The following is a 26850-nucleotide window of genomic DNA, read 5'->3' as shown; positions in this document are numbered from 1 at the left end:
ATATGATCATAAATGTTTTTTTTAGCATATATAAGCTTCAGGTCGTGTCAGGGTGTGATTTTTGACGATGATATTATTGCACTTATATTTGCCTGATTTCCATACCTTTATGTTTTAAGGCCACTTTGATCTCAGCTTCAGTTTGTGAACCTGTTCCCCCCCTGCTGGCCATTAGCCGCCACTGTTTCAGCTTTTAGTTTTTGCCTGAGTCATTTCACTGACACCAGCTAAAGGTCAAAGGTCAGGAGGCACAGTGACAGGCCTGATTGTGACACTGATGATGATGATGATGACGGATGATTCAGGAATTATAACAACTGGACTGAATCAAATGTTTTCATTCATATAATTGACACTTTGAAGAATAATAGAATTATTGTGTGGTTCCTCATTTTGAACCAGAGTCCGTTCACATATTTAAGCCTTTACACAACAACAACCAGAATCTGTGTGAGGAAGAGGAGTATTTGCTGTTGTTAGGCCGTGTGTTGTTGTGTGGGAGAACGTTCACGCCTTGTCTTCATAGGAAGACGTGTTCCATGAGACGGGCTCCCTCCAGGTCCGGGGACAGGACTCTGGTCCCGCTCTGGTCCAGAAGGACGGACATGATGGCCCGGTTCAGGTCAGGTCGTTTCAGCTCAGAGCACAGAGACGCAACATTGATCCAAACGTCCACCGATGAGTCGCTGTCCTCCAGGATCGCATTCTCCAAAACCTCTGAGAGGAAGGAGACACACAGAGGTCACGAGTTTTTAAATAACATTTTTAATAATTAGATTTCTTGATTTATGGTAAAAAGGTTTAAAGCTGTAGCGGTGAACATAAAGTTTTATTCAGGGTCCTCTGTCACAGACTGTCATAGACTGTAAATAAAGATGGACGATGGATATCCACTTCCTCCTGTTAGAGTTTTAATATCATCCAAAATTAAAACCAAATTTATCAGAAACATGAACAAACATCAGTGTGATAAGAACGTCCTTAAATGACGACAATCTTTGAAAGACATTTGTTTAAGGTCTTGTCTGATTTGTCCCATCTGCTAAAAATGAGGAGGGCTTATGACCTTTGCTGCAGCCAGCCACCAGGAGGCGACAGAGATGTCACTTTTGAGAGCTGTTAACTAACAGCTCTCAAAGATTAACAAACTTGTTAATCTTTATTTACAGTCTACAGTGTAGATGATTGTCTGTGATTATCTGTTTGTCGACGCACCTCGACCTCGGCTGACGAAACTGTCCAGGAGCTGCAGCGCTAACTCCCCATGATGAGGGTCAACCAGCAGAGTGGAACACGCCCTACCCACTGACAAGATGGCCGCCCGAACACTGTGCTGAGGCTCCGTCAACAGCTGGAGGAGGGTGAGGCTGGGCGAGCGACACAGAACCCAAATAAAGTCCTCTGAGAGAGAGAGAGAGAGAGAGATACATTTGTCTTTCTACTCACTGTAAAATGTTAGGTATGAATTAAGCGGAAGTGAGTCCAGGTCCTCACAAGGATAGCAGTACAAGATGAGACACCCACACACACACACACACACACACACACCAGCTGTGATGTCCTTGCAGTGGTGCATGAACTTGGCGGCGCTGTGGATGAGGCCTCTCCTGCACATGCTCAGTGCCGTCTTCCTGTTCAGCCCACAGGCCTCATAGACGACAGTGGCCAACGCCAGACACAGGTCGGCCACGCTGGCGTTTTCCAGAGCGTGCTCAATAAGGATGTCACCCAGGTGCTCAGAAAAGGTGAGTCTGCGAAGAGAAAGACCTGAAACACCAGCAGAGACTGTGACATTTCACTCTCTGATGATTGGTTTATGTGCTCACTTGTTCTGGGTGATGGCGTGGGTGACGAGCTGCGAGGCGCCATGACGCAGGGCGAAGAGGACGCAGTGCAGCGAGAGAGGAGCCGACAGCTGGGTACCAGGGGGGGCAGTGATCAGTAGGGCCTGGAAGAAGAGGAGGAGAGGGGGGACTGACCCCTGGGCAGCTGTCACACCTGAGAGGAGAGAAAGGGTTGCTTACTTTAAAGAGAATACTACAAAAGAGGAACAGCAATGTGAACAGTAAGAGCGACAACGAGGTGGAACTGTTACTGACAGTAAGTGTTAGCAACGCTTTACATTCACTGCTGCTGGTTGAGACTGATGAAAACCAATCAGGAAGAGAACGTTTGCATCTGTGGCATAGTTTACAAAAGTCAAGACTACATACAATAATAATGGCGTGGAAGCATGTTTGTAAACAGGAAACTCGTACTGTATAGATATCTCTGTGTGTGTGTGTGTGTGTGTGTGTGTGTGTGTGTGTGTGTGTGTGTGTGTGTGTTGACCTTTAAACATCTCCATGGTGTGGACGTTCCTCAGGACTCCTTGAGGAGATCTGGCAGCAACGAGAGCAGCGTCCTCATACTGAGCTGAGTCAAAGAGCTCAATGAACCTGGTGGAACGAGCGGAGAGATATTCAGAGAGCGTTCACATAAAAGCACCACAAACACGTCTGTGAAGGAAGCACCTGTCCAGGTAATCTGCTACGAGTTCGGACCCGTTGACTCCAGTCGGCTCTTCTGTCTCAAACAACTCTTCATCATCGTCATCGTCCGTCACTGCAGAACAAACAGAGGAAGGTTTGAGTCCAACTCTATTTCAATCTGGTGATACAATAAAAACATCTGAACATCTGATCAGAATTACTGTGGTACACTGAGGTAGGTCAGTGTTCAGGTCAGTGTTTTTGTTGAAGATGAAAAAGAGGTCTGAGAGGTTTGTTTTGTCCGTCACATTGTTTCCAGATGCTTGTTTAAATGCAACTGTCGACCCAGCGTGACGTCACCCACTGGTTTGTGAGCTGCTTGTTCTGAAGCCTCAGTTTGACAGTAAGTTCTGCACCGTCTTGGTTTTTTGAAACCAGATGAAACCATATTTAGATGAGCAGGGGGTGGAGACTGGCTTGAAGACGATACTAACTGTCAATCACACTGTGGTATCCACCCCCAATATAGACGGTGCTTTACGATCTATTGGACTCTAAATGGATCATAGTTCACAAAATAAACATCTTGAAACTACAGATGGAGACATAAACTCTTTTGGAAAATGTTTACTGACGTTATAAAGTGAGATGTAGAATCCTTTTCTCATAGACTTCTAAAGAAACAACCAGTGGAGTCGCCCTCTGCTGGTCATCTCATACAATACAGGTTTCAGTCTACGTCCATTTTGTATTTACTATGGTCAAATGAAATCTACATGTCTTTGGATGACATCAGTGTCTCACCGCTGGTCTGTCTGATGTTCTCCAGAGTAGAACCCAGGAGTTCCTCCAGCGGAACCTGCTCCTCCTCCTCCTCCCAGCGAGACAAATGGTCACACACACATCTCAGACGCTTGTATCTGCGAGACAGAAAGAAAAACAACGTCCACATGAAAATAAAAATGTTTTCATGTGAGCCCAAGATTTAAAACTATTTATATTTTACTCACGGTGTTTAGGAGAAACATTTTCGTATCTTTATCTTAAAACAAGTGGTTTAATATTCCTGAAATCATTCTACACACAGAAAGCAGCAGGTTTTGGTGCTTTGGCTCATACAGAACTTTCAGTTGACGGTTCTCTGTGCTCAGCTCTTCTCTGTGGCCCTCGGCGCCCTGCAGCTCGACGTCCAGCCGAGCTTTGACCTCCAGAGAGACGCAGCGACTCTTCCTGTCCAGGAGAGCAGCTCTCTGGGCCTGGAGACGCCTCAGGTGCTCGTCCAGAGACTCAGGATCCTCAGACTCAGCCACAGTCAAACCTGAGAGATGCAGGATGTTAAACTGTGTGTCCGACTCTCAGTGTGGAAGAGGACGGATGATGAGACAACAGATAAAACACAGTCAGGTGTAATGATCAGTGTCAGTGGTACCAGGAATCCATGTGCTCTGCCCTTCAGATGATTTCTGTCTCCTCTGCTCCTCCAGAAGGTTTGATGTTTCACTCTGAAGGTCAGAGATCCTGGAAAGAAACGGTTGTTAATTTACAACATGATGATTATTTAATCGTCTGTACCATGAAATAAAGAAATGAAGAATATGTTGGATATGAACGCTGTGATACACACACACACACACACACACTAACCTGACCCTCAGCTGCTCGGCTCTTCTCTGGCAGGTCATCAATGATTTTGGAAGTGACGTTAAGGATGCCACAGTTCGCTGGGCCTTCTTGTCTTCATCCTCCCTCCTCTTCAGCTCACTGATGAAATCCTCGTACTCTGTCTTTATGGTCAACAGGAGTCTCTTATAGGTCGTCGCTCGACCTATCACCTGTCAGAAAAGTGAGGAGGAGGATTGAGAATCTGTTTTGACGACCTTGTGCATTTAATTAATCTATTTTCTCTGCTCGTGTTCCATTGTTTTATTCACATTTTATCTGTCTGGTTTTATTTCTTCTTTTTAAAGCACTCTGTAACAAAAGTGCTATATAATAAGTGTTTATTATTATAATAATAATTATTATTATTCTGTAATAACCCTGTAGAAATACTCGCGAGTCAAAGTCCTGCATTAGTAAGTAGTCTAAAGAGTAAATGTATTTAAAAGTACATATAAATATAAAAGATTTCACCCTGTGAGTGTTTTATTATTATATATTTAGATGATTTCTCCTGATGTATGGATGTAAAAGCAGGATTTCACTGATGTAGTTGGTTTAAGTGGAGCTTCAGTAATTGCATTAGGTTATTTAACTCTGCAACTATTTCTTATTTTCCTTCTGGATCAATTAGCTGATCAATCAATCGGTGGTTTTGTTTGTGGACGGCTTCATCTTCATGGTTTCATCCAAACAACAGTAAATGATCTCAAAGTTAACTTCAAGTATAAAGGAAAACCAGCAGATCTTCATGAAAGTGTTTATATTTGAATGAAAACTTATTTTAACTATAGCTGTCAGTCGATTTTCTATCAATAATAAGTTGCTGTATTGTCTTTGCAGTTTTTCTGTTCAACTAAATCTGATTTAAATCTGTTAATAGTTTGTTTCTTGTAGTTTTGATGTGTTTGTTCCAGCTCGTCTCTGTTTGCAGATGTGTCTCGGTGTTAGTGAAGGATTAACTAACCATGATTAAACATTATAAAGAGTTTATTACATTATATATTACATTACATCACCTTGTTGAACTCGGAGCGACTGATGATGAAGCGCTGCTCCTCTTCCTCTTCATGATCTTTAACCTGAACCAAACCTTCATCTGTGTCTGAAACCAACGAGTTAAAAGTTAAAACTCTTTCTTCTGCTGTTTTCCTGGAGTTTTTCGGCTCCGACATCTTTATTATTTTATCTGTTTTATTTCTTCTTCCGCTAAACGTCGACGTTTTCCCCCGGGAGGCCATTATTACACGTTGCCATGGTTACCGTGAAAACTACAGTGACACGACCCCTTTGTAGTTCTTGAATTCATTTAAAATATATGTGGAAAATGTCGATGAAAATGAATCCAAATACACGTGATTTAAAAAGACGATATATCAACAAAAATAAATATATTATTTTAGTGTATTTTCGACCAGGCGCTGAGAAGGGCCACCTACTCCGTGCAGACGCGCCGAGAAAACCCCGTGTCTGACTGCGCAGGACCTCTTCTCATGCTCCGCCATTAGCGTTGAAGCTGCGGTAAGAAGCGGCTCCGCGTCAAACTGACAAATATCACAAATATCCTCCATCTTAGCTGAAGTCCGAGCTCCGACCGCGACACTAACGTCTGCTCCTTGTTCTCCTGCAGGTGGTCCGACGCCAGGATGCAGATTTTCGTCAAAACCCTCACGGGGAAGACCATCACCCTCGAGGTGGGTGATCCGGGCTGTGACGGAGGCCGCGGCCGCTTCCCTCACTTCGCTTCACCGGAAACACATGATTTAATGTCGCTGTACATCACATGCTAACTTATTATTAAAGTTTAAACTCGAGCGAAGTTATCGGTTTAAACTTCAGCTCAGTTTAATCTGCTGCTCACATGCTAATGTCGTTAGCTGTAGAGGATACGCTAAGTGGCTAGGCTAGCTGCGGAGAACCGTAAACACGTGTGAAGCAGCAGAATCTGACTCGGTTCACGTCACTGACGTGAAAATCAAAGTTTTTAACTTCTCTGAACTTCACGCGTGTGATGATTGAATCCGGAGTTTTCTAGCGAACATGTGATCATGTGTTAAACCTGACAAAGGAAAACTACACTTAGTTAAACTGTTACTGTCTTAATGCAATATTCATTATGTTTACTGCACAAGTTTACTGTGTTTACATTGTATATATTAGTTTTATTCATATTTCTATGTAATTTACACATATTACTCACTGATGCCTATTTTTGACTCTTGCTGCTGTAATGGTGCTAATTTCCTCCTTGTGGGACTAATGCAGGATTAATTAATCTCATATTAAATCTCACCTGTCTGTGTCTCCGCAGGTTGAACCGTCAGATACTATTGAAAATGTTAAAGCCAAAATCCAGGACAAAGAGGGTGAGTTCAATATCCTGACGTTTAATTCTGTGACATGTGTTTATGGACTATTATAAATCTAGTATCAGATGAGCTGATCGATTTGTTTTAAAGTTCAACGATAAGATGATTTCAGGTTATAGAAATTAGCTGTTTATATTTTCTACAGCGATGGAAAGTGCTGTCATTTGTGCCACTTAATATTTACACTGACATCTAGTTGCTGTTAATATGAATAACTGGTAAATGTAAGGATTTAGGTTTTAACTACAAAGTACATGAAGTCGTACTTGTTAAATTGCCATTTTCTGATTTTATTAACAAAGTAAAGCTTCAGTTTTTTTTAAGTTTTCCAGTGTTAAGTTAAGAGCTTGTGACAAATTCTCAGTCTGTTCGTTGATTCTATCAAAAACTTTTTCTATTAGTGAATATTTCATTTGTTAGGACATTTCTTGAACGAACACAAGAAGGAAAATTAATCTTTGGACTAATGACCAACTGTCAGATTAAGTTTAGTTTTCACATGTTATACGTGTGTTAAAATTGTATCTGTCGGAAACAAGTGGATCTAGATCATTTCTCAGCTCGTTTCTGAGGCTGTGATGCTTCAGACGTACGCAGCAGTGTTGGTATTAATATCTGGTTTTATTCCTCCTGCAGGAATCCCTCCTGATCAGCAGAGGTTGATCTTCGCTGGAAAGCAGCTGGAGGATGGACGCACTCTGTCCGACTACAACATCCAGAAGGTGAGCTGTTGGTTCATCAGCTGAATTGGATCAAAGTCCATTTAAAACCCTGATCAACGTCGCTGTTGACGTCATTTATATAAGAATAAAACTGACGTTAACTGTGATTCCAGGAGTCCACCCTGCACTTGGTGCTCAGGCTGCGTGGTGGTGCCAAGAAAAGGAAGAAGAAGTCCTACACCACCCCCAAGAAGAACAAGCACAAGAGGAAGAAGGTCAAGCTCGCTGTGCTCAAGTACTACAAGGTACAGTCCATCTGGAACTGAAGCAGTTCTTACACTCACAAGATTTGTCATCGTTTTCAGATGAATCTCCAGCTCTTTGTCTTCAGTTTTGAACATTTTGTTTTTTTGCAGGTGGACGAAAATGGTAAAATCCACCGTCTGAGGCGCGAGTGTCCGGCGGACGAGTGCGGCGCCGGTGTGTTCATGGCGAGTCACTTCGACCGTCACTACTGCGGAAAGTGCTGCCTCACCTACTGCTTCAACAAGCCCGAGGACAAGTAAACGGACTGAAGGCGTTAAACAATAAAGACGGAAATGTTTGACTAAAAATAAAAGACTGTTGTATTAACTGAACCATTGTTAACAGGTTTTAATGAGAAGTAGATTTAAACTATTCTGATGGTGACACTAAATCAAGGCTGTTACTAATAATCACAAGATGAATCATTGGGGTAATTTAGATGTGATTTTTTTTAAAGTTGAAATTACTGATCAACTGGTTTCAGCCTCTGATGTAGTTTTTCAACTTGGTTTAACAAAAGGGAAACCGTCTAAAGTATCAATTTACAATTAAGAAAACTTCATATCACCACAATAGTGAAGTTGAAACCAAATAAAACTAAAGCTACAAACTTTTCTGACAAAGTAGCAATTTCCAAAAATCAGTTGTAAGACTTCTGCTCAGATTTAGAAGAGATTCTGTCGTGATATAAAATCTTAAACTTAACCGCTCGGTTGTCGGAAAATGTATTTTGCTGAAGTGTTCTGGTCATTTTTGAAGGAAGCAATCAAACCTCACATTGAGTGACAGTCTGTTTGGAAAATTGGGGATTCAGTTGAAGCAACTTTAATGAATTCACATCAACTAATGTAATTTAAGTCAGAATTCAGGTCTCAAAACCAAACTTTAAAAAATCTTTAAGGAATTAAGTGATTAAGGTTATTTTACAAACTATTGATTAACATAAGCATTAACAGACCTGAAATCATTTTAATAGTCAAAGCTCTGAATGGTTGAACGTCACCTGGTTCTTGTTTCTCAGGACTGGTGGTGAGCTGGTTTGTTCAGAGTTTGGACTGGATGTAAATTCGCTGAGATTAAATTAACATCGACAAATAAATATACAGTGAACTAAAAATGACAATCTGATACAAAATCAATTAAAAATTGTTTTATGGATAAAAATACTACTCGTTAAGTCAAACCATATGAAAAAATTGGGATTGAGAAATTTAAATATTTGAAGTTATAAAGGTTAATTGTCCCATGTATAAAATGAGTATTTAACCAAATTACTATCTTACTTTTATAAAGTTTTAAGTTTTCTTAAACATTTGAGTCTGTCTAAAATGTATTTAAATATATCTCTAATCTGATTACAAACTTTATCCATGTTTTTTTTCTTCTGGGCAGACAAACAAGTGAAGAAACAAACAGATGAAAGAATCAGAGCCGACGCTGAGCACTTGTGTACTAAAATAAGGTTATTTACTTAAAAATCGTTACATTGGACAGACTGTATACAGAGTTTTCATTTTCCTTGGTAAACTCATAAGGCACCGAACCAGATGCTGTACAAAACAACACAACATGAGAATTACATATTAGAGATTATTCTATACTGGGGCTGTTCTTGCATATTTGCTTTAATACAGAGGAAAACACTAAAGTTACTGCTCTTTAATAGCGACTGTATGAATGGTTAGCTTCTCACACACATGCACAGCGAGCAAACACGTGCACGTCGTCCTGCTGAGGAGAGAAAACATTTCAGGAAAGTGTTTAAATCTTAAAGACAAAGTTTTGTCCTGAAACGAATTAGAAACAGTTTCCTGATTAATGTGAATGTTCCGTTTTTCTTTTTTTTGATGCTGCAGAAACAAAGAAACTGAGTTTTACTTTGATTTTTACAAGCTTTTCTGAAAAGTCAGACTAAATCTGACGGGAAGTTAAACCTCGGAGGAAAGAGCCGATCGGGAAGGACCAGGGTACATCAGGTCACATTTCCTTTTCTATGTAAAACAGGCTAAACGTACCTTTACTCACGTACCGTGCTCCAGGAAAACTTTAAGGTACTTGTACTTGTACTGCAGTATTTCAGTTGAACATACCAGATTTTTAGAACATTTTTAAAAGTAAAAGTTGGAAAACAAATTGAAACCTTCGTGTCGCATTAATCAGCTGACGCCTCTTTACAGCTCTAAACTAGTAATCTCCTGACAGACACAGACAGACGTTCAGACAGAAACACAGATACAGACATACGTACAGACAGAAACACGGGTACAGACGTACAGATAGAAACACAGACGTACAGACGAACAGACAGACAGGACGGGAGACGTCTCCGCAGTGACTCCATCGTCTCCAGTCGACGTCTCTTGAGGAGTCGGCCGGACGTCAACACCACTGCAGCACAGTGTTCTGTTTATTTTATTTCTATCTTCTTATGAGGAGGCACGGCATCTAACGATAACATTTATTTACACGTTAAAATTCACATATTATAATAGTACCTTATTTTTTCTTTTATAATAAACTCTACTGTAAGAGTGGAGATATATTTCAATATGGCAGGAGAACTCAGTCCTGAAGAGAAAATAAAAATACAAACAAAAAAAGGCATTTTGATGTTTTTTTTTAAAAAACAGGCAGACGAGGAGGAGGGTCCTTAAAAAACCTTTTATCCAGGAGCAGGAAGAGCCCCGCCCCCTCCATCTCCTCTCCCCTCCACAAGGAGGCGCCATCAAAATTACTGTAATCGTCTGTTTGGCTTTCACAGAAAGCGTCAAACGCGGCACAGGAAGAGGAGGAAGAGGAAGGACTCCACGTTTGTTTCCAGCTGATGGAAGGAGGAGGAGGAAGAGGAGGAGGAAGGAGGTGGCGAACAGTTCAGCCCTGAGGCGGGTCCTTTATTTTAAAATCTCCCAACGTCTCCTCCTCTTCCTTCTCGTGATGAAGGGCGAGCCTGAGGCGGCTGGTCCGGTCTGATCCGGTCCAGGTCAGAATGAATCTGGCGGCGGAGGTGGAACGGGGACGAGGTCAGATCTTGATGTCCTGCGACTCCACCATCTTGGCGAGCGTTTTCTTGACTCTGAGGATGGTGAGTCGGGAGGCGGGGTTATGAGCCCAGCACTCGCACATCAACTTCAGCATTGCTCGAAGGCACTGCGGAAAAAACACCAGCAACACACAGTTAGAAAAACCTTATTCGGAGAGGAGGAGTCTCCCCCTGCTGGAGGAACAGTGGAGGTGTTAACGATACAAAACACGGAACAATATTTAACGTTCAGCGTCTTTACAGCTGCTTATTACGATGTTTTAAAAGAGTTTAAGATTCTAAACAAACGCTGGTTCTCACCTCGTCGCTGTTCCATCGGTTGGACACTGTCGGTCGAAGTCCTTTAACACACACGACCTCCAGCATGTCTTCATACGACGGGTCAGACGGAACCATCTCGTAGTACGGCAGCTGGTAGTCCTCTACGATACCTGAACACAGACAAAACACCGACGTCAAGTCACCTGGAAAAACTTCAATCTACTGGACGGAGCTAAAGTAAAGTTTTATTTTATGAAAAGCAGGTGGAGCCATCTAAATGAACTCTGGAACAAAGTGGACTCTCGTGCGTGTGCGTGTGTGTGTGTACCTCCGGTGACGCAGCGTCGGGCCATCTCCCAGATGACGAGGCCGTAGCTGTACATGTCGGCCATGATGTACGCCTGGAAGTGGTTCTTGTTGAGGCTCTCGTCCAGGACCTCGGGCGCCATGTAGCGTCTCGTGCCCACGCGGGTGCTCAGAGGGACGTCCACCTCATTGGTGTCGCTACGGCAACACAAACAATCAATTCATGTTAAAACAAGGAAATAATTAAAATGTCACCTCTGTGCTTTAATTTGATTGAATAAAACCAGATGATTAATCGATTTATCAATTCTCAAAGAGTGGATCAACCTGTTGAACTTGACGGCGAGGCCGAGGTCGGCGATGCAGCAGGTGCCGTTCTTCTTGATCAGGATGTTCTTGCTCTTCAGGTCCCGGTGGGCGATGGCCGGTTTGCCCTGCGTGCCGTAGATCTCCGTGTGAAGGTGGCAGAGGCCGCAGGCGGCCGAGTACGCCAGCCGCAGAAGAGACTGCGTGTCCAGCGTGGTCAGCTTCAGGTAGTCGTACAGCGAGCCGCTCTCATGGAAGTCGGTGATGAGGAAGAGCTGCGTGAAAGCGCCTGTTCCTTTAATGTCAGCCGCGATGAAGCCTGCAGGGGGGGGGGGGGATTGACAGGTTAGATCTCCACTGATCAGCTGCTGCAAGAAACGTTATCGTCAGCAGAAAATATGATCGGACGGTTCAGCTGATCTGTTCGTCGCTGCTTTATAGTTTGAGGATTTGATTTTCCTGCTGTAAACATTCTTCTCACGTTTCAGTGAAACTTTCCAAACAGGACGAGAACAGAAACAACAGAGCGTCTTGTTTTCTATTCAGAGCAGAGATGAGGAAACAAACTTTATTTTAAGATAAATGGGCAGTGACGGTACCGAGGATGTTCTCGTGTCTCATCAGGACGGTCTGGTAGATCTCCGTTTCTCTGAACCAGCTGGCTTCCTCTCTGGTGAAGAAGACTTTGACGGCCACCTTCTCTCCTCGCCAGCGGCCCAGCCACACCTCGCCGTACCGACCTTTGCCGATCTGCCGCACCATCTGGATCTGCTTGGCGATGGTCCGCTGCACCTGAGGGACGTGGAGAGGACGGAGATTTGATGACGAGTCGTTTCAAAGTTTGATTCACTCCAAACTAGTTAATTTTCTTTTTGTCAGAGTTTAAGTGGCACCTGATGGTTAATGTCTGACCTCAGAACTTTTTCAGTGTCATTGAAAATATATTCAGTGCTTTGAATGCTACAAATATACAGTATATTAAAACTTGACACAGTTTTAACTAAAAGTTTAAAAAACAGAGAAGAATAAGAAAACCCCCAATTACAAAAATCGTTTTGGGAAAAAAAGCAAAATGCAAAAAAGTCTGCATCATCAACAGTTTTCTCGTTTATTCTCTTTTTATTGTGTTAAGGTTAAAAACTGCCTCCTCTTGGTGCAGTACTGTGTTCCTACCAGCAGAGGGAGCCCGGAGCCGCTGCCGGAGCTCTGTGATTGGTGGATGAGTTCTTTGAGGGACTCTCCAACAGGGATGAAGACTTCCTGTTCCAGATCGTTATGATACCGCTGACGCTCAGTTTGCCATTTATACCTGAAAAACACACACACACACAGATTTAGAAGCAGATCTATGGAAATGAACTTGTGATGCACGTCAGAGATAATTACATGTTCAGGAAGGGAAAGTCTCACAAAACCTAAAAACATGTTTATTATAAAGTCAAGAGCAAATTTACAGAATGAGAATAAAACTTCCGTCTCTTTAAACGAGGATGAGTGAGCGGCTGTGGGCCGTGAGCTCTCACCTGTAGTAACAGACGACGGTGACACAGATCAGCGTGCAGCAGCAGACCGTCATGGAGATGAGGAACGCCAGCCAGTGAGGGCTTCCTTCTGGAGGAGAAAAGAGCAGGAGACCCTGTGGTTAACGTGGGTCGACCTTCACCTGATCAAACACCTGAATCAGCAGATCGGAGCGAGCGGTACCGGAGAGCTCCTGCGGGGGGAGGGTGGGCTGCAGGTCTCTGTTACAGAAGTCTGTGTTGCAGCACTCGATCGTCCTCCTGGTCTGGGCTTTGGGGGAGTCCTGTCAATCAAACCAATCGTCCAATCAAACGACGAGTTACACACGGAAATCTTTTAATAGTTTCTGTGTTGACTACAGTAACTGTGTGTGTGTGTGTGTACCTTGCACTGGAAGTGTGAGCCTTCATACTTCATACAGCCTGAGGTGAGGAGGGCCTCTCCATGCTCGTCCTCCTCGATGATGGCGAAACACTGACCGTTAGTCCTGAGGAGACAAACGCACATCGTTACCTCCGGAGAAGACACATGAGCTTATTCTCTATGTAGCTTCATATGCATGTTTGTTAGGTCAGGGTGTGTGACGGAGAGTTGAACTCTTCCTCTCTGAGGTTCGGTCTCTACTCACTGGCAGGTGTTGTTCGTGGCGTCTTCAGGACAGTGTCCGGAGCAGTAGCAGCTGAGGAAACGAGCTGCATCCTCTGGTGCGATGGTTGAGTCCTCGCCGGGCCGCCGAGCCTCTGGTTTCACTCCCGTCCCCTGCAGGACGTGGTCCGGGTTCTGACCTGCAGCTGGACGGAGATGAACAAACTGGGTCAGAGATGTTTCATGTGCAGATGTGAAAGTTGGTGAAACAGTGATTATTAGTTCATTTAGCTTAAAGTTCAGTTTGAAGTCCTGGACTCAGGGACAGGATGGAGCTCAGAGAGCAGACCCCAGGTCAGATTTATCAGTGACTCCTGCTGGAGGTGAAACATTCCTCCTCTATCAGTGTGTGTGGAGGAGGAGGAGGAGAGGTGATGAAGCTCCATATAAGGACCATGCGCTATTTATACTGAGCAGAAACAACGGGGAGAGAATCCTGCTTGGTTCTGTTCTTAGTTCTGTTTCTATTCACACGGACGCTGCTTTCAGACATGAACTGAAGTTCTGACATGTTCCTGGAATGTTCTGGAGGTTCTGTATGTGAGAAAACAAATGTTCCAGTCAGTTGCTCTGAACTTTTTCCACACATGAAAACCAGTTGATCCCTCAGACACAGAGACCAACCGAATGAATCACCACCTGAGGCTGCAGGGGGCGCTGTTGATCAGTAACAGTGACATTGTGTTGCTTTAAAATACTTTATAAGTTTACTTCAAGTTTATTGAATAATGTGTATTTACTGCATCACTGGGGATCTTGACGATGCCCTTCAGGAAAAATATATATAAATTAAAAAAAAACAAAGATTGCAAACTACAAACTCAAAACACTCAGATGTTCGGTTTACATTGAGATATAAAGTAAAATAGTTGATTAAACTTCTGTGGTTTGAAAAGATTTATCACAGAGAAAGAAAAATATTCTTAATTCTCCTTTTGAACAGATCAGCAGCTGAGATAAAGGGGTCGGACAGGGAGGAGACGCTTTAATCCCTCCATCCTTCTGACTTCTGTCCATCCCTCTCTTATCAGCCCAGCTTTACTGCCTTCTTCTGTTTATCTCCATTCCTTCTCTAATCCCTTGTTTTTTTTTTTGGACAGGCACTCCCTCGCTTCTTCTCCTTTACAGACTCGTAGTTTCTGCTCTCCTTTTTTTAGCTCAGAGTGAAAACACTGAGGTGTGCTGACGTGCATGTTGTCATGTCTGGACTTGAGCTACATACACTTAGACCTACACTTTGAGCTACCTGGTCGCCACAGCAACTGTCTGTCTGTCTGTCTGTCTGTCTGTCTGTCTGTCTGTCTGTCTGTCTGTCTGTGCCCTCCCTTCCCCAATGAAGTTTTTCCTCACCGTAATGTTTTAAAACTAAGACGATCTCAACTCTGCATATCAGATAAACACTTGTGCACAGAGCATGTGTGTGTTGATAGGACCAGGAAGTAAAATTACATGTTCAGATGGTCGTTCTGGCTCCGCAGAAGAAAAATAACCTTGAGGTAAATCTGTGGATTGAGGATTTATTTTCCCTGGCAAATTTCAAGTTTTTTAAGCTTGATAATACCAGTGACAAGGGCGACATCACTCTGCTTCACATGTGCACCGAGCGTAGCAGTCGTTTCAAACGTGCGTTGAGTTGTATTGATCACAGACAGGGGCGGGCACAGACAGGACAGAGTCTCTGCTTAATAATTCATCTGCCAGAAAGCTCCTGGCTGATGTTTGCTCCCGGCGAGGAACAGACCGAGAAAATGTAGAATCCACATATTGTTCTGTTTCACGGCTTCAGGTCTCATAGTCACAGATGATATCTCATCATCAAACACACGCGACTCGGATCAGAGCGTGGTGAGTCAGCTGACGGCTTCCGACAGAGCGCAGTTTACGGGACTGAGGTGATTCAAGGCGATAGAGAGAAATAGTAAATTATTTTGATTATATATAATGTTTATTTATATTTAACAGGTTGAAATCTTTTAAATCAATATATTTTATGTTTATTTGGCAAAATTTGATGAAAAAGGTGTCTCATTTTTGTAATCTGTTAATTTATGAGACATTTTCAGTACTTATATAACCTTAAGAGAAATTAAGCATTTGAAGATTCTCCAGGATCTGACATCGCAGTAAGAAAAAAAACCTGACGTTTGAAGGGTTTTGAAAACCTGAACGATGATATCATCACTAAAAACCTTCTCAGACAGCTTCTCCTCATCCCGCCTCCCTCACAGCTGTGATTGGCTCTGAAGTTATGACTGACAGCGGCGAGGAGGGAGGAGAAGGGGAGGGAGGGGGGGGGGTGGGGGGTTGAGGCTGGAAATGGCTGCTGCTGTTTCTGTGTGTTCCATCCACATGTGTGCTTAATTGTGCCGGCAGTCACAGTGGAGACTGAGGTCTGGCAGAGAGCACGCTGGGTAATCAGACTCTCTCCATGCGCTCTTAAAGTCACAGCGCTGCTTCACTTCGACAGACTGTTTATTTACACGCAGCCGTATGAGGATCCACCAGCAGGAGCCGTCTGATGCTCTGATCAGGGGCCAAACGACCTTCAGCTCCTCTAAACATCTGACCAGGAGCGGCGAGAGTGGACGCTCGGTTCAGGGTGTTTTCAGCTGGTGTGGTCTGAAGTTAGCTGCTCCGCGCGCTTCTACAGAGAAACTTAACGACTGCGAGTTAAGTCAACAATGACTCACTGTCTGCAAATATGCAGAGTAATAAAGACGATAAAAGCCTCTTCAGATGAAAAGTTTCGCTGCTTTTCTTGTCACAAAGAAATTCAAATCCCTCCGTTGTAGACTGGAACAAAAAAAAAAACAAGACGTCTCCTTGGGAAGTTTCATCATCACAGGCCTTGATTAATCTGATTACTTTAAAATATGACTCCTTTTTTAGCTTTGTCTACATAATGTCTGGAAACAGGGGAAAATGCCTGTTTTCAACTAACATGTTTGTATTTCTTGTTTTGTCCAAAATTCAAAGCACATCATGTACAGACAGAGACGCATCAAATCCTCGCTTTTTGTTTGAGCAAACAAATATTAAATAAAAATAGACTTATTATTGGATCAGTAATTTAGTAAATGAAAAGTAAGTGTGATCTAAGTTTTAAAAATATTCAATATCATTAATTACACGGAACCGGGCAGATTCTCATTTGAGAAACTGAAACCAGGAGATACCTTTTATTTACAGTTCAGAAAGGACTTAAATGATTTTCAAAACTGGCTGATTTATTCTGTACTTGACTAATTGTGAAGCTAAAAATGTATCTGAGCATAATCTTCTATGATACATCGTATTTTTGGTAACATTTTATTTTGTAAAGTAACTTTAAACTCTACCTTCCAATTGTCAGATTATGTGGTGGCGTAAAAAGTACCAGTTCAATAAAACATCAAATCAATTAATTTACCCTGAAGTTCGGTGACTGAGTGAATGTAATGTCACATTCCACCGCTGGCAGAAAGGAATGTGGTCGAGCTGCTGCTAACAGCGGACCGGAGAGCGCTCGTTTCACCTCCTGCTGCTGAAGTTAAAGAACAGCAGAGGAGGTGAATTGTGCCTCAAGGTCGGACGCCGTTTGAAAGTCACGGTTATCTCCTCCTCTGGGTTGGAAACATCCAAGGCACATAGCCCGAGGTGATAAACCCGTCTGGTACGTCATGCATGGTAGAACAAACAAGTGATGTGTAAATACTGTGTGACATTTGCTCTGAAACAAGGAGTCTTAACTGTATCCCATCACCTTGTTAAACACTACATCTGTTTGCCTTCCAAGTTGTTGAGTTCACCTCAACTTTGACTACGCTACAAGACACCAGACACAGCCCAGTCCACACAAAGAGGACGAGAAAGATGTTTAATAACCATATACGGTCGGTGACGTGTCCACCAGGGAGGACACATCTGTCTTATGTCTTATTTCATCCCTGAAATATTTAAAACTGAGCTGCTGAGCATGTCTGGTTTATTGGACCTGTTGTTATTGAAGGATAGAGCGGCTCATTATGTCCCGGTAGCTCTGTGACCACAGACTGTAAACAAAGATGGACGACTCGTTTGTATCAGGTAGAGAACGAAGAACAGGAGCTGAGATTTTTGTTATTTCACTTCAGTCACAACATCCATGTTTATCGTTACCATTTGAGTAAACAGTTTGTTTTTATTGTGAAAAGTTATAAAAGTTAAATCTCAATATATTTTCAGGATTCGGACAAAACACAACATTTAAAAAAACATTTTAGGAACCTAATGATTAATCAATTAATCATGAAATTTAAAGAAATATGAATCTGATTAATTTATTGGTTCTAAGTTCTAATTCACGTTCCATCTCTTTGGTCTGGAATAAAAATCAGTGTGAAATGAGCGACGTCTTTACAAGCTGCGACAGGAAAAGTCCAGAGTTGAAATAAACAGTTTCAAAGGGCGAATATGTCTCCTGAGGGACTGAGGGATATTTCCGGAGAACAATGGCTGTTTGGATCATTTAGCGCCGCTGACAGCTCGTACAGTGCCATACAGGAAATGGTTAATGTGCAGAGAGGAAGTGAGAGCGGCAACAATCAGTTCAACAGCTTCCTGCAGGGAGAAGTGGTGGAGTTTCTAAAGGGCTGATACAGCCGCTGAAAGTGGAAACCTCTCATTTAATGCGGTTTACTGGGATTTCTCACTAGACCTCGTCCCTTTCACCCTGAAAAAAAAAAAAGACTGACAGAACCAGGTATTTTCACAGTGATTCCCAGCTGGTCTCTAACTGTGGACGATGAGTTTTTAACGGCCTGGTTCTCTGAAAACAGCTGCTGCTGCAGACGAAGACGACGCTTCGAGAGCGGTGATACTGAACCTGAGCTTGTGAATTTTCCAGACATTTTCCTGCTGTGTTCTCACCGGGGATCACATTTCCCAGACATTTTACTTTGGACTGGCAGGAAAAACTCCGGAGAATATCCGGAGCATCTCACTCTTACATTTGTGTTTTCAAATACATCCCTCAGGTAAATTTCAGGATAATGTCCGGACTTCAGTGCAGCTCTGATAATAATCACATCGCCATGATCGAATTACACAACTTATAAAGATGTCACAGCGTAAGAACAGAGCTATGCAGAGTTCAGTCCGCATGGCTTCAGTCAAAAGTGCTGACTAGAAACTCTATGCTAGTTTTATTAGTTTATAATCAAAGATAATCATATAATTCTGATGTAGAAGTAACTGTAAAACATTGCATTATGGGAAGGCGCAGACGCTGCATTGAACTAAATATCCTTGTGAGGGGTGAAAAATGTTTCATGTCTGTTGTTCTGTGCAGTCAAAGACCAGAGATATTTCATGTCATAACTGTGATGCAGTGTTTTCATATTGATCCGGCCTTGTTTTCTTCTTCTTCTTATCGAGCTGCTGCACTGAGCAGATTTCACAGGAACACAAAAATGTTTACACTGTTCGGCCAATTAAAATCTCTGATGCAGCTTTAACATTATCATGTGAAAACACGACAACTAACCCAAGCTTGTTGGGACGCATTGAGGATTTAGAATTAACTTTGTTTCTCAGATATTCTTCACACAAGAAGCCAGACTCAACAGACTGTGGGAAAATACTTTGACAATGTGACTGAAGGAGTTTTTCCCTTTCCTGCACAGATAAGTGTGAGCGGCATGTCGCAGATATTAAAGAGTCGGAGTCAATCACAGTCGGTAACACTTGGCCGAGCACCGCCCTGCTCTTATCAGGCTGCCCTGTGTGTTTGTAGATCAGTGACTGGCAGGTCAGAGGGTGACGGCTCATGTTCAGAGCTACACCTTTATCACCAGATTTGTTTTCCTGTTCAAGCCCTTAACCTTCACTATACATCGACTTTTTCTAAAAACACCCTCAAACTGAGCTTCACATTCTGGACAACACAGACCCGAGTGACGAGGGGAAAAATATCCAACTTTTCTCTCACAGTCAGTTTTCGCACTTGCAGCTGGCATTCCCAGTAAAAACACACAACGTACTGGAGCTTTAATTTACCTCAGCTGCAGAAGGTAACAGGCCTTGATTTGTGGCCAGCTTGTACTAAAGAAAAACTTTTATTTCTAGTTCCCTCAGTTAGAAAAGTAGAAGTGGTCAGATTTCAGTAGAAAGGTTCAGTTTGATCCACTCCTGTTATCCACCCTGTTTCCACCACTGCCCTGATTCGTTTGTAGTGACTTGGCCCCTGGCCCCTTTAAAAGTATAAGTACCGGTATATTTGTACTTAGGTATACTACTTGAGTAAATGTACTCAGTGGAGCAGAGCCTCTGCAGCCTTAAGCTTCCAAAACACATGACTGGATCTTTGTATCCTGGGGGAGTCGTCTCTGTTGTTTCTAAAGGGAGAGGCTCGTTTCCAAAGTCTGTCCATTATCAGCCAATTGACACTTAATCACTGCTTCAACAAAAGGCTTCAGATATACATCTTTGTGTACACGGGAAGGGGGAGCGGATTACAAAGGAGCAGCATAATGACTTTTTATGCTAATGTCAGTGTGTAAGTGCTGCTTATCTCTCTGAATACAAACTAAAAGGTAAATGAGTAACTCTGCAGACAAAACGCCTTGTGGTCAGCGGCAAAAAACAACCAGTGAGGGGGAGACATCAGAGTTAAAGAGAGAAAAAGACTCAGATTCCATTTAATGGTGAATGAATGTTGTGGTCAAGTTTGAGGATATCTGTTAAATCTTTACTCCTCATTAAGAAAACAAAAGACACACAACAGGTTTGGAGTCTAATGATTGAAAGATCAGATTTTAGATGTCCTACCGTCAGCTCTGAGGGTCAGCAGGAGAGCAGTGGTCATCACAGCCAAACAGAACGATAGACCCGCCATCCTGCAGCAGGACTGGACTGAGACCGAACCGGACCTGGGCCCAGACTGCTCCTCGCCCTGTGTTCGGGTACCTTCTAATCAGCTGCTCGGTGTGCTGGACTGAGAGGAGTCCTGATAAAACTCATCCACAGCAGCAGCCGGGGAGAGGATCTGGAGAAGAGGCCTGAAGAGGCCTCGGAGAGAGGGATGTCCTGCTGGAGGAGGAGGAGACGATACGAGGGAGGAGACGATATGAGGATGGAGTTGAGGTTTTATCACAATATCAGGTCCTCTTCTGTCTCACTGGCTCTTTGGGTCCAAAACCCTGAAAAAGAAAAGAAAATCAAGATTAACACTGAGTGAAGGTGAAGAGAAAGTTTTCAGTGTTTCCCTCAGAATTTGAATAATCTGTAGCGGCAGCTGCTGAGGGCGTAAATCAAAAAAGGAGGATGAATAAGTGAGAGGATGGAGGAAAGAGTAAACACTGGTTATGATAAACTGAAGGCAGAAGGTTGGTTTGGTGTTTTCTGGCCCTTCGCCCCCCACCCTCGTCTTCTCCATGCTGTGACCCGGTGACCCCTGCCGGCCCGGCGCTGGTCTCCGACGGTCCAACTTGCTACCAAACTATTTGTCGAGGGGATGTTCTGCAATTACAGGCGCTGGATCTGCACAGCGCTAATAACGGCATGTCGCAATTAGTGAGCGCCAAGAGGGATTGGGCAGGGGGTGGTGGGGGGTGGGACAATGTGCAGCCGGCTTCTGTCACTTTTCATTAGCCCGGGAGGGGAACAAAGATGTCCAACCTGTGACCCACTTTTCACACATCTCTGGCCGAGGAGGCAGAAAAAAAAAGACACACACACAGAAACACTGTACAGGCCAGGATGAGTGTATACAAGTGTGTTTGTGTTTGTGTTTGTGTGTGTGTGTGTGTATTATTCAAAGTGAATGATTGATTAATTTTGAGGGTGAAAGTGTTTTCAGAGAGTAATAACTTTTTTTTCTTTCACAACAGCGTTTTAAATCTTGGACATTTATACAAGCTTGTTGCTCTCATCAGTAAAAATCCCTGTCCACACTGTCACACTCTGGAAAACGAGTGTATGTGAATGGTCACATGATACTGGTCGTTCATGGTAGTTCCTATTAGTGCAGGATTAGTGCTTTACAAGTTCGTTATCTCATTAAATGTTCATGGAGGTACACCATTACATTAGCAAAATATATATCAAACAAAAACTGCACCAAAAAAAACACTGCAACGGAAAATATGAGTCCATTAACTAATTTGCGCAACCTGATAACAGATGCACGAGTCTGATGGTTTATCAGATGTCAACGTGCTGCACAGAAGTTCTCCAAGTCAAGTCCAATCCAGGGAAACTGGACTTGACATCACTTTGTTTGTTAGTGCTCCCAGCTGTTGAAATGAGAGTTGTTGGAGTCACCTGAGGCCAAGTGTAAACAATAGTTGTTTTTGGAACCATGAGGTCAAGAGTGAATGTTTGTTGAATGTCCTGGGAAAGAATGAAAGGACAACATTGTAGATGAGGGATAAGTGCTGTTATGGACCTCCTCCTCTGGTGAGGAATGGTCTTTCCGCTCGGACCTAGAAGTCCTTCTTTCTTTCTGTCATCGAAGGAGTGTCACTTATTTTTCAGTTGTAGGTAAACTGCTGAGTCGGGACCTAAGGGGCCGTCCACAGTTTACACTTGTTCTCAGTTGACTGCAACATCGATAATGACTTCCGTTACAACAGCCAGGAGCAGGATCAAAGCAAGGCTACATCCACACTACATTTTAGTTAAAGAAATATTGCTAAAACTTAATTTTGCTCCAAGAAAAGAAATCCCTGCTCTTACTTTTCATTATTGCTGTTCCTTGCTCGTAGTATTCTTTGTAAGTAAGCAACCAACCGCAGAGAAGACAATCTACTTCCTGTTAGACTGGTGTGCACAAGACCAGTGTATGTCAGTGGTCATGTGGGCCTCAATAACGACCCCACAGACATTACAGACCCAGATCTCCCAACGAGTCAGTTACAACTGAAGACGCCTCTTGGATAAGATGGCGAAACATCTTCAAGTATCAACAACGAAGTCCAGTTGCCTTTAATCCAACATTTCTCAGATGAACACAACCTGTAATGAAGCAGTTCATAATCCCATAGGACTGGAATGTACATCGCTAATACGTTATAATGGTGACAGTTATTTTACCATTTGTCAACATCTATCTCCAATATGTCAAAAAGGACTGAATGCCCTCTTGTAGGAATCCCACTGGAGTGAGTGTGTATACTGTGATACTGTATGTGTATGAGGGAGCTTCACACACACACACACACACACACACACACACACACACACACACACACACACACACACACACACACACACACACACACACACACACACACACACACACACACACACACACACACACACACACACACGTCTGAGTATTGGCGTCGCTGTGTCGTTAACAGAAAGTGGAAGAATCTTCACCTCGCTGCCACAACAAAACCTGGAGTTTGTTTTTTTGGCTGTTCGCTCCATTTAGACACCGACAACAACAACAGCAGCAGCTCGGAAAGATAACGCACACAAAGACACATTCAGACAGAGGGAGGGAGGGAGGGCAAGACCAGGCAGGCTCAGGAAGGACCGTCAGTTGTGAGCCCCCACGACAGGAAGCATGTCTCCTCCCAGATACTTCACACAAGCACACACACACACCCAACACATCCACTTCCCTTTGAAAACACCAAGGTAAGATGACTGCGCGCGCATGCACACACACACACAACTGACTGACGTGGAGATTCCGTGGCTGAAACCGTTTAAAAAACACACGTCGTCACACTGGAGGCTGAGAGAATCATCGGTCAACAAGCAATAAATCCCACAGAGAAATAAAATATCCTTACAATGAAAACCAGAGCCAGATCCTGTAAAAGAGGAACCCTTTAGGTGTCAGGTAACTTTCACTCCTCCTCCTCCTGTGCAGAGTCATGTTCAAACTCGTCTGACCCTTCAGTCTGTTCCTCAGTCGAACAACAATCTCCTTCTTCCCCAAGCAGACGTTAACACAGAGCGATGCAGCAACTTTGTTTAACCCAGATTCCAGTTTCCTGTGACTCGTGTTCCTCAGATATCCACCACTACATTTACGATGTTCATGGCCGGTTAAGTGGTTTGGGACAAGCAGATCCTGAAATGATCAAGGTATCATTGGCAGCGTTGAGGTAACAATCTCTGGTGCTTGGTTGGACACTAAAGCTGCTTTCAGACAAGCACTGAACTCTGCAGTTCCTCCTTATTTTCTCTGGAGGAGGTGCATGTGTGAACGCAAGTGTCCGAGTGGTTGATAAGCTTACAACAGCACATTGTTTAAGATTCAATCTTTTAGATATTTGAATCTTTTATGAAAAAACAGCTGCATGCTTCATAAAATATTTTTCGATTGGCCGAAACAATCGACCAATATGAGCCTTTCACAGACCTATTTTTACTTACGTGTGATTACAGAATAAACAATCCAGAAAATATGTACATTACTTATATTATGTAAATACATTGTTTATTTTCTTGACTCAAGTTCTATATATATTTAGTTGTATTTGTGTTTTCTTTTGTATTTGTAGCTCTTGTTGGTTGCTACCCGCCAATAAACCAAGCAAGCTGCATTACCGCCATCTCTGCCGCCATCAAGCAAGAGCCAGCAAGTGACTGAAAGTTTTCCTGATGAAATAATAAATAAGATTTTCTTCCAATTAAAAGATGAATAATTTCATCACTAATGTAAATAAAGTTGACACAAAGAAAGGTCCTGGCAGACAACTGAGGGGGATTGATATTAATTAAGGTTTGTATTGACAGACATCGCCAGGCTTTCCACTCATGGTATATCTGATATGTATTGGCTGCTGTGGGATTCGACCCCGTGTCCTCTCCCTTCAAAGACGAACTATGTCCACTGGTCTGTCCCCTCTTGTCTCCCTCATCCTCATCTTGTCTCCTGAGTTAACAGCGGTTAATGTAGCATAGCTGCTCCGGCTAGCTGGACCTGACATCAAGAGTCTTGGAGGAGGAGCATTCAGCGTGACGGGAATGAAAGGAGGTATTGTTGGCGGTCCCACCTGTACAGAATAAACGGCCCTTATAGGGAACCGCTGAGCCATAGCAGGCCAGCCTCCCCCCAACAGGGGAAGGAATTTGAGGTCACACCTCTCCAGGGATGTTGGGAAATTTGGTGGAATTGAAACCAAAGCAGAGGGTTTAGGCTTGTAGAAGAAACAGAGCTCTTGTAAGGCTTTTAGAGAAGCTGTCTGCTTCTGGGTATAATAACTTTTCATTTGGCTGGAGAAGTACCCGGCTATAAAAACTATCATGTAAAATGATATTACTCTGCTGTGGCTGGTGGCTCCTACAGCAAAGTTCAATGAAGGAAGCACACCAAGTTCCGCTGGGATGACTTTTATTATTACTCGGATTAGTCTCCATTTTAACTTCAGCTTGTGGATTTGTTTTGGTCTCAGTGACACAATGACGCTGTGAGCGTTACAGGTTAAATTCCAACAATGGCTATACTGGTTATATTATTTTATACTGGTCCAAGAAACAATTTTGACTGGTTTGGTAAGTGAAAAAGACTCTTTTTGGGAGATTGAAAATGGTTAAACAGTTTATTGCAGAGCTTGTTTTGCTCGTCTGGGTTTGTTTTGCTTCTCAGACGATGTTCCACCTCCTCTGACAACTGTTAAAATGCTGTAAATTGACTCTGGACCGAGCAAGAGGAGAACAGTGAGGGAGGTGCAGGTTATTAATGATCCATCCCGAATACTTTGCCCAATCTCCTCTCCCCCTCTGGACGGACTGCAGCAGTGGGGTCAGACATCAATAATCAGGCCTTAATGTGTCTCCTCTTCCTGCTCTGGAAGAACAGCGACAGACTAAATAAAGGATGCTGAGTCCTGATTGGAGGAGCAGCGGGGGCCCAAAGCTCCTGAGCTCCATAAATAAATGCAGTAATGAGACAGATTGGGATCAGTGCTGGGGCAGAATATTAATGACAACGCTGGGATGGACTGTTTAAATTTCTTTGTTTTGACATGTATTACACATTATCTGTCCAGTTATGAAGATATTTGGGTCGTCACTGCTTCAGTTTACTGATTAATCATTTAGTGCTCAAAGTGACATCTATAAAAAAAAGTCTAAAATCCAAAGACATTCTTTTCACGATGACGTTAAACAGAACAGCAAATGCTCACATTTGAGAAGATATAAATACATATTGATAAGATAACAATTATTCAATAGTCAAGAAAAGATGCTGATTAATTTTCTGTCAATCGTATAATTGACTAATTGGAGGAGTTAAAGTCTTAATGGGACTGCAGCCACCTGAAAACAAGCAACTGAGGTTAAGACAGAAAATGTCTTTAATCTCAGAAATATACATATTTATCAGTGTGTGCACATTAATGAGGTAAATCAGTCATGTTTCCATTAGGGAGGAAACAGTAAAGTTGTGTGAGATGTACCGTTTCCATCACACCCCTGCAAGCAGAAGGTCACACCTACAGGTTTTAGCTGCAGTGGTGACATGCAATGCAGTTGTTTCCATCATGGGAGAACTTCTCTTTCACTCTTTGTACCTGTCACTCGGAGTCTGTTGCCGCCATAGATTAATTTAATTCTGTGGGCGTCCAATAACATGCATCAGCGTGTTATTGGACGCCTGTTTGCAAACAGAGAGTTCAGGAATCTTTGTAGTTTCATTTGAAAAGTGAGAATCATCTTTATAACGCCTTCTTTCTCTCCCTCATCACCTTTCCTTTCCAGAATCATATTTCCTCTTTTCCTGTTTCATTGTTTACGTTTAGCTCCTTCCCTTCTTCATTTCTCTCTTATGATCTTGGTCCCTCCCCCTTTTTTCCTCATCTTTCTTCCCTCACTCTCCATTTCTCTCTCCCTCCCCTCCCCAGGTTTCCATCTCCCTTATTTCTCTCCATCTCTCCTCCTCCTTTTCCCTTCCTGCTGCTTCTCATTTCTCCTCTTCTCTCTCTTTCCATCCTCTCTCCCTCCCTCCATCTTGGCCCCTTTCCCCATCCCCTCCAGGGGCCCCTCCTTGCAGGCAGGCCTCTGGGTGCTGCAGCAGCCTCCCGATGGTGTCGGCGCCCTGCCCGACATGCCTTTCAGGGCCTGGGAGACTGCAGGCCAGACTTTCTGGCTCCACTGCCATTGTTTGCTTGGCTGCTCTGCGCCTCATCCCCAGCGATGGATTAGCATAAGAATACCCAGAATACCCTGAGCTACGACGAGTGGCACTGCGGGCCTCTTCCTCCCTGCATCCTCTACCTGTATTTTCCCTTATCTTAATCTTCCTCTTCCTCATTATTTAATCCCACCATGTATCTTAAAACCTCTCGCTCTTCTTCTACAGTGGAGTTTGTTGATGACACATT

General features: G+C 43.2%; 3 protein-coding genes across 4 annotated transcripts in view; 1 reads left to right on the top strand and 2 right to left on the bottom strand.

The window, feature by feature from the left end:
- Window positions 1-390: 390 nt before the first annotated feature.
- On the bottom strand, window positions 391-5349 carry LOC117775035 (clathrin heavy chain linker domain-containing protein 1-like). Of its 2 annotated transcripts, none has more exons than XM_034607806.1 (11): window positions 5150-5349; window positions 4116-4303; window positions 3901-3989; window positions 3591-3789; window positions 3276-3391; window positions 2514-2604; window positions 2332-2438; window positions 1827-1998; window positions 1549-1751; window positions 1216-1401; window positions 391-717 (listed from the first exon to the last, which is right to left on the bottom strand). In XM_034607806.1, exons 1-11 carry the CDS (start codon window positions 5303-5305, stop codon window positions 521-523), a joined length of 1704 nt encoding a protein of 567 aa, XP_034463697.1. In that variant the 5' UTR covers window positions 5306-5349; the 3' UTR covers window positions 391-520. The 2 variants fall into 2 exon arrangements, with proteins under 2 accessions (XP_034463697.1, XP_034463698.1); XM_034607807.1 differs by having other exon boundaries at window positions 1303-1401.
- A 220-nt stretch (window positions 5350-5569) lies between these two features.
- Window positions 5570-7797, top strand: rps27a (ribosomal protein S27a). Its single transcript, XM_034607809.1, has 6 exons — window positions 5570-5651; window positions 5761-5824; window positions 6442-6496; window positions 7136-7221; window positions 7335-7466; window positions 7578-7797. The coding sequence occupies exons 2-6, from the start codon at window positions 5777-5779 to the stop codon at window positions 7725-7727; spliced, it is 471 nt and encodes a 156-aa protein (XP_034463700.1). The 5' UTR covers window positions 5570-5651; window positions 5761-5776; the 3' UTR covers window positions 7728-7797.
- A 1113-nt stretch (window positions 7798-8910) lies between these two features.
- LOC117775037 (bone morphogenetic protein receptor type-1A-like) overlaps window positions 8911-26850 on the bottom strand; it is a 36816-nt gene continuing 18876 nt past the window's right edge. The window contains exons 3-13 of the mRNA XM_034607808.1: window positions 20333-20703; window positions 13530-13692; window positions 13286-13388; window positions 13085-13184; window positions 12904-12991; window positions 12554-12689; window positions 11980-12172; window positions 11402-11699; window positions 11097-11272; window positions 10808-10938; window positions 8911-10614 (exon numbers count right to left, since the gene is read on the bottom strand). Of these exons, the coding sequence (XP_034463699.1) occupies window positions 10489-10614; window positions 10808-10938; window positions 11097-11272; window positions 11402-11699; window positions 11980-12172; window positions 12554-12689; window positions 12904-12991; window positions 13085-13184; window positions 13286-13388; window positions 13530-13692; window positions 20333-20399 (1581 nt within the window). The 5' untranslated portion in view covers window positions 20400-20703 and the 3' untranslated portion in view covers window positions 8911-10488. The remainder of the gene's footprint in view (window positions 10615-10807; window positions 10939-11096; window positions 11273-11401; window positions 11700-11979; window positions 12173-12553; window positions 12690-12903; window positions 12992-13084; window positions 13185-13285; window positions 13389-13529; window positions 13693-20332; window positions 20704-26850) is intronic.

This window comes from Hippoglossus hippoglossus, chromosome 15, assembly GCF_009819705.1.
Source record: "Hippoglossus hippoglossus isolate fHipHip1 chromosome 15, fHipHip1.pri, whole genome shotgun sequence".
Lineage (NCBI taxonomy): Eukaryota > Metazoa > Chordata > Actinopteri > Pleuronectiformes > Pleuronectidae > Hippoglossus > Hippoglossus hippoglossus.
The sequence above is the reverse complement of the archived record's forward strand: the minus strand, read 5'-3'. Positions and strand labels throughout refer to the sequence as shown.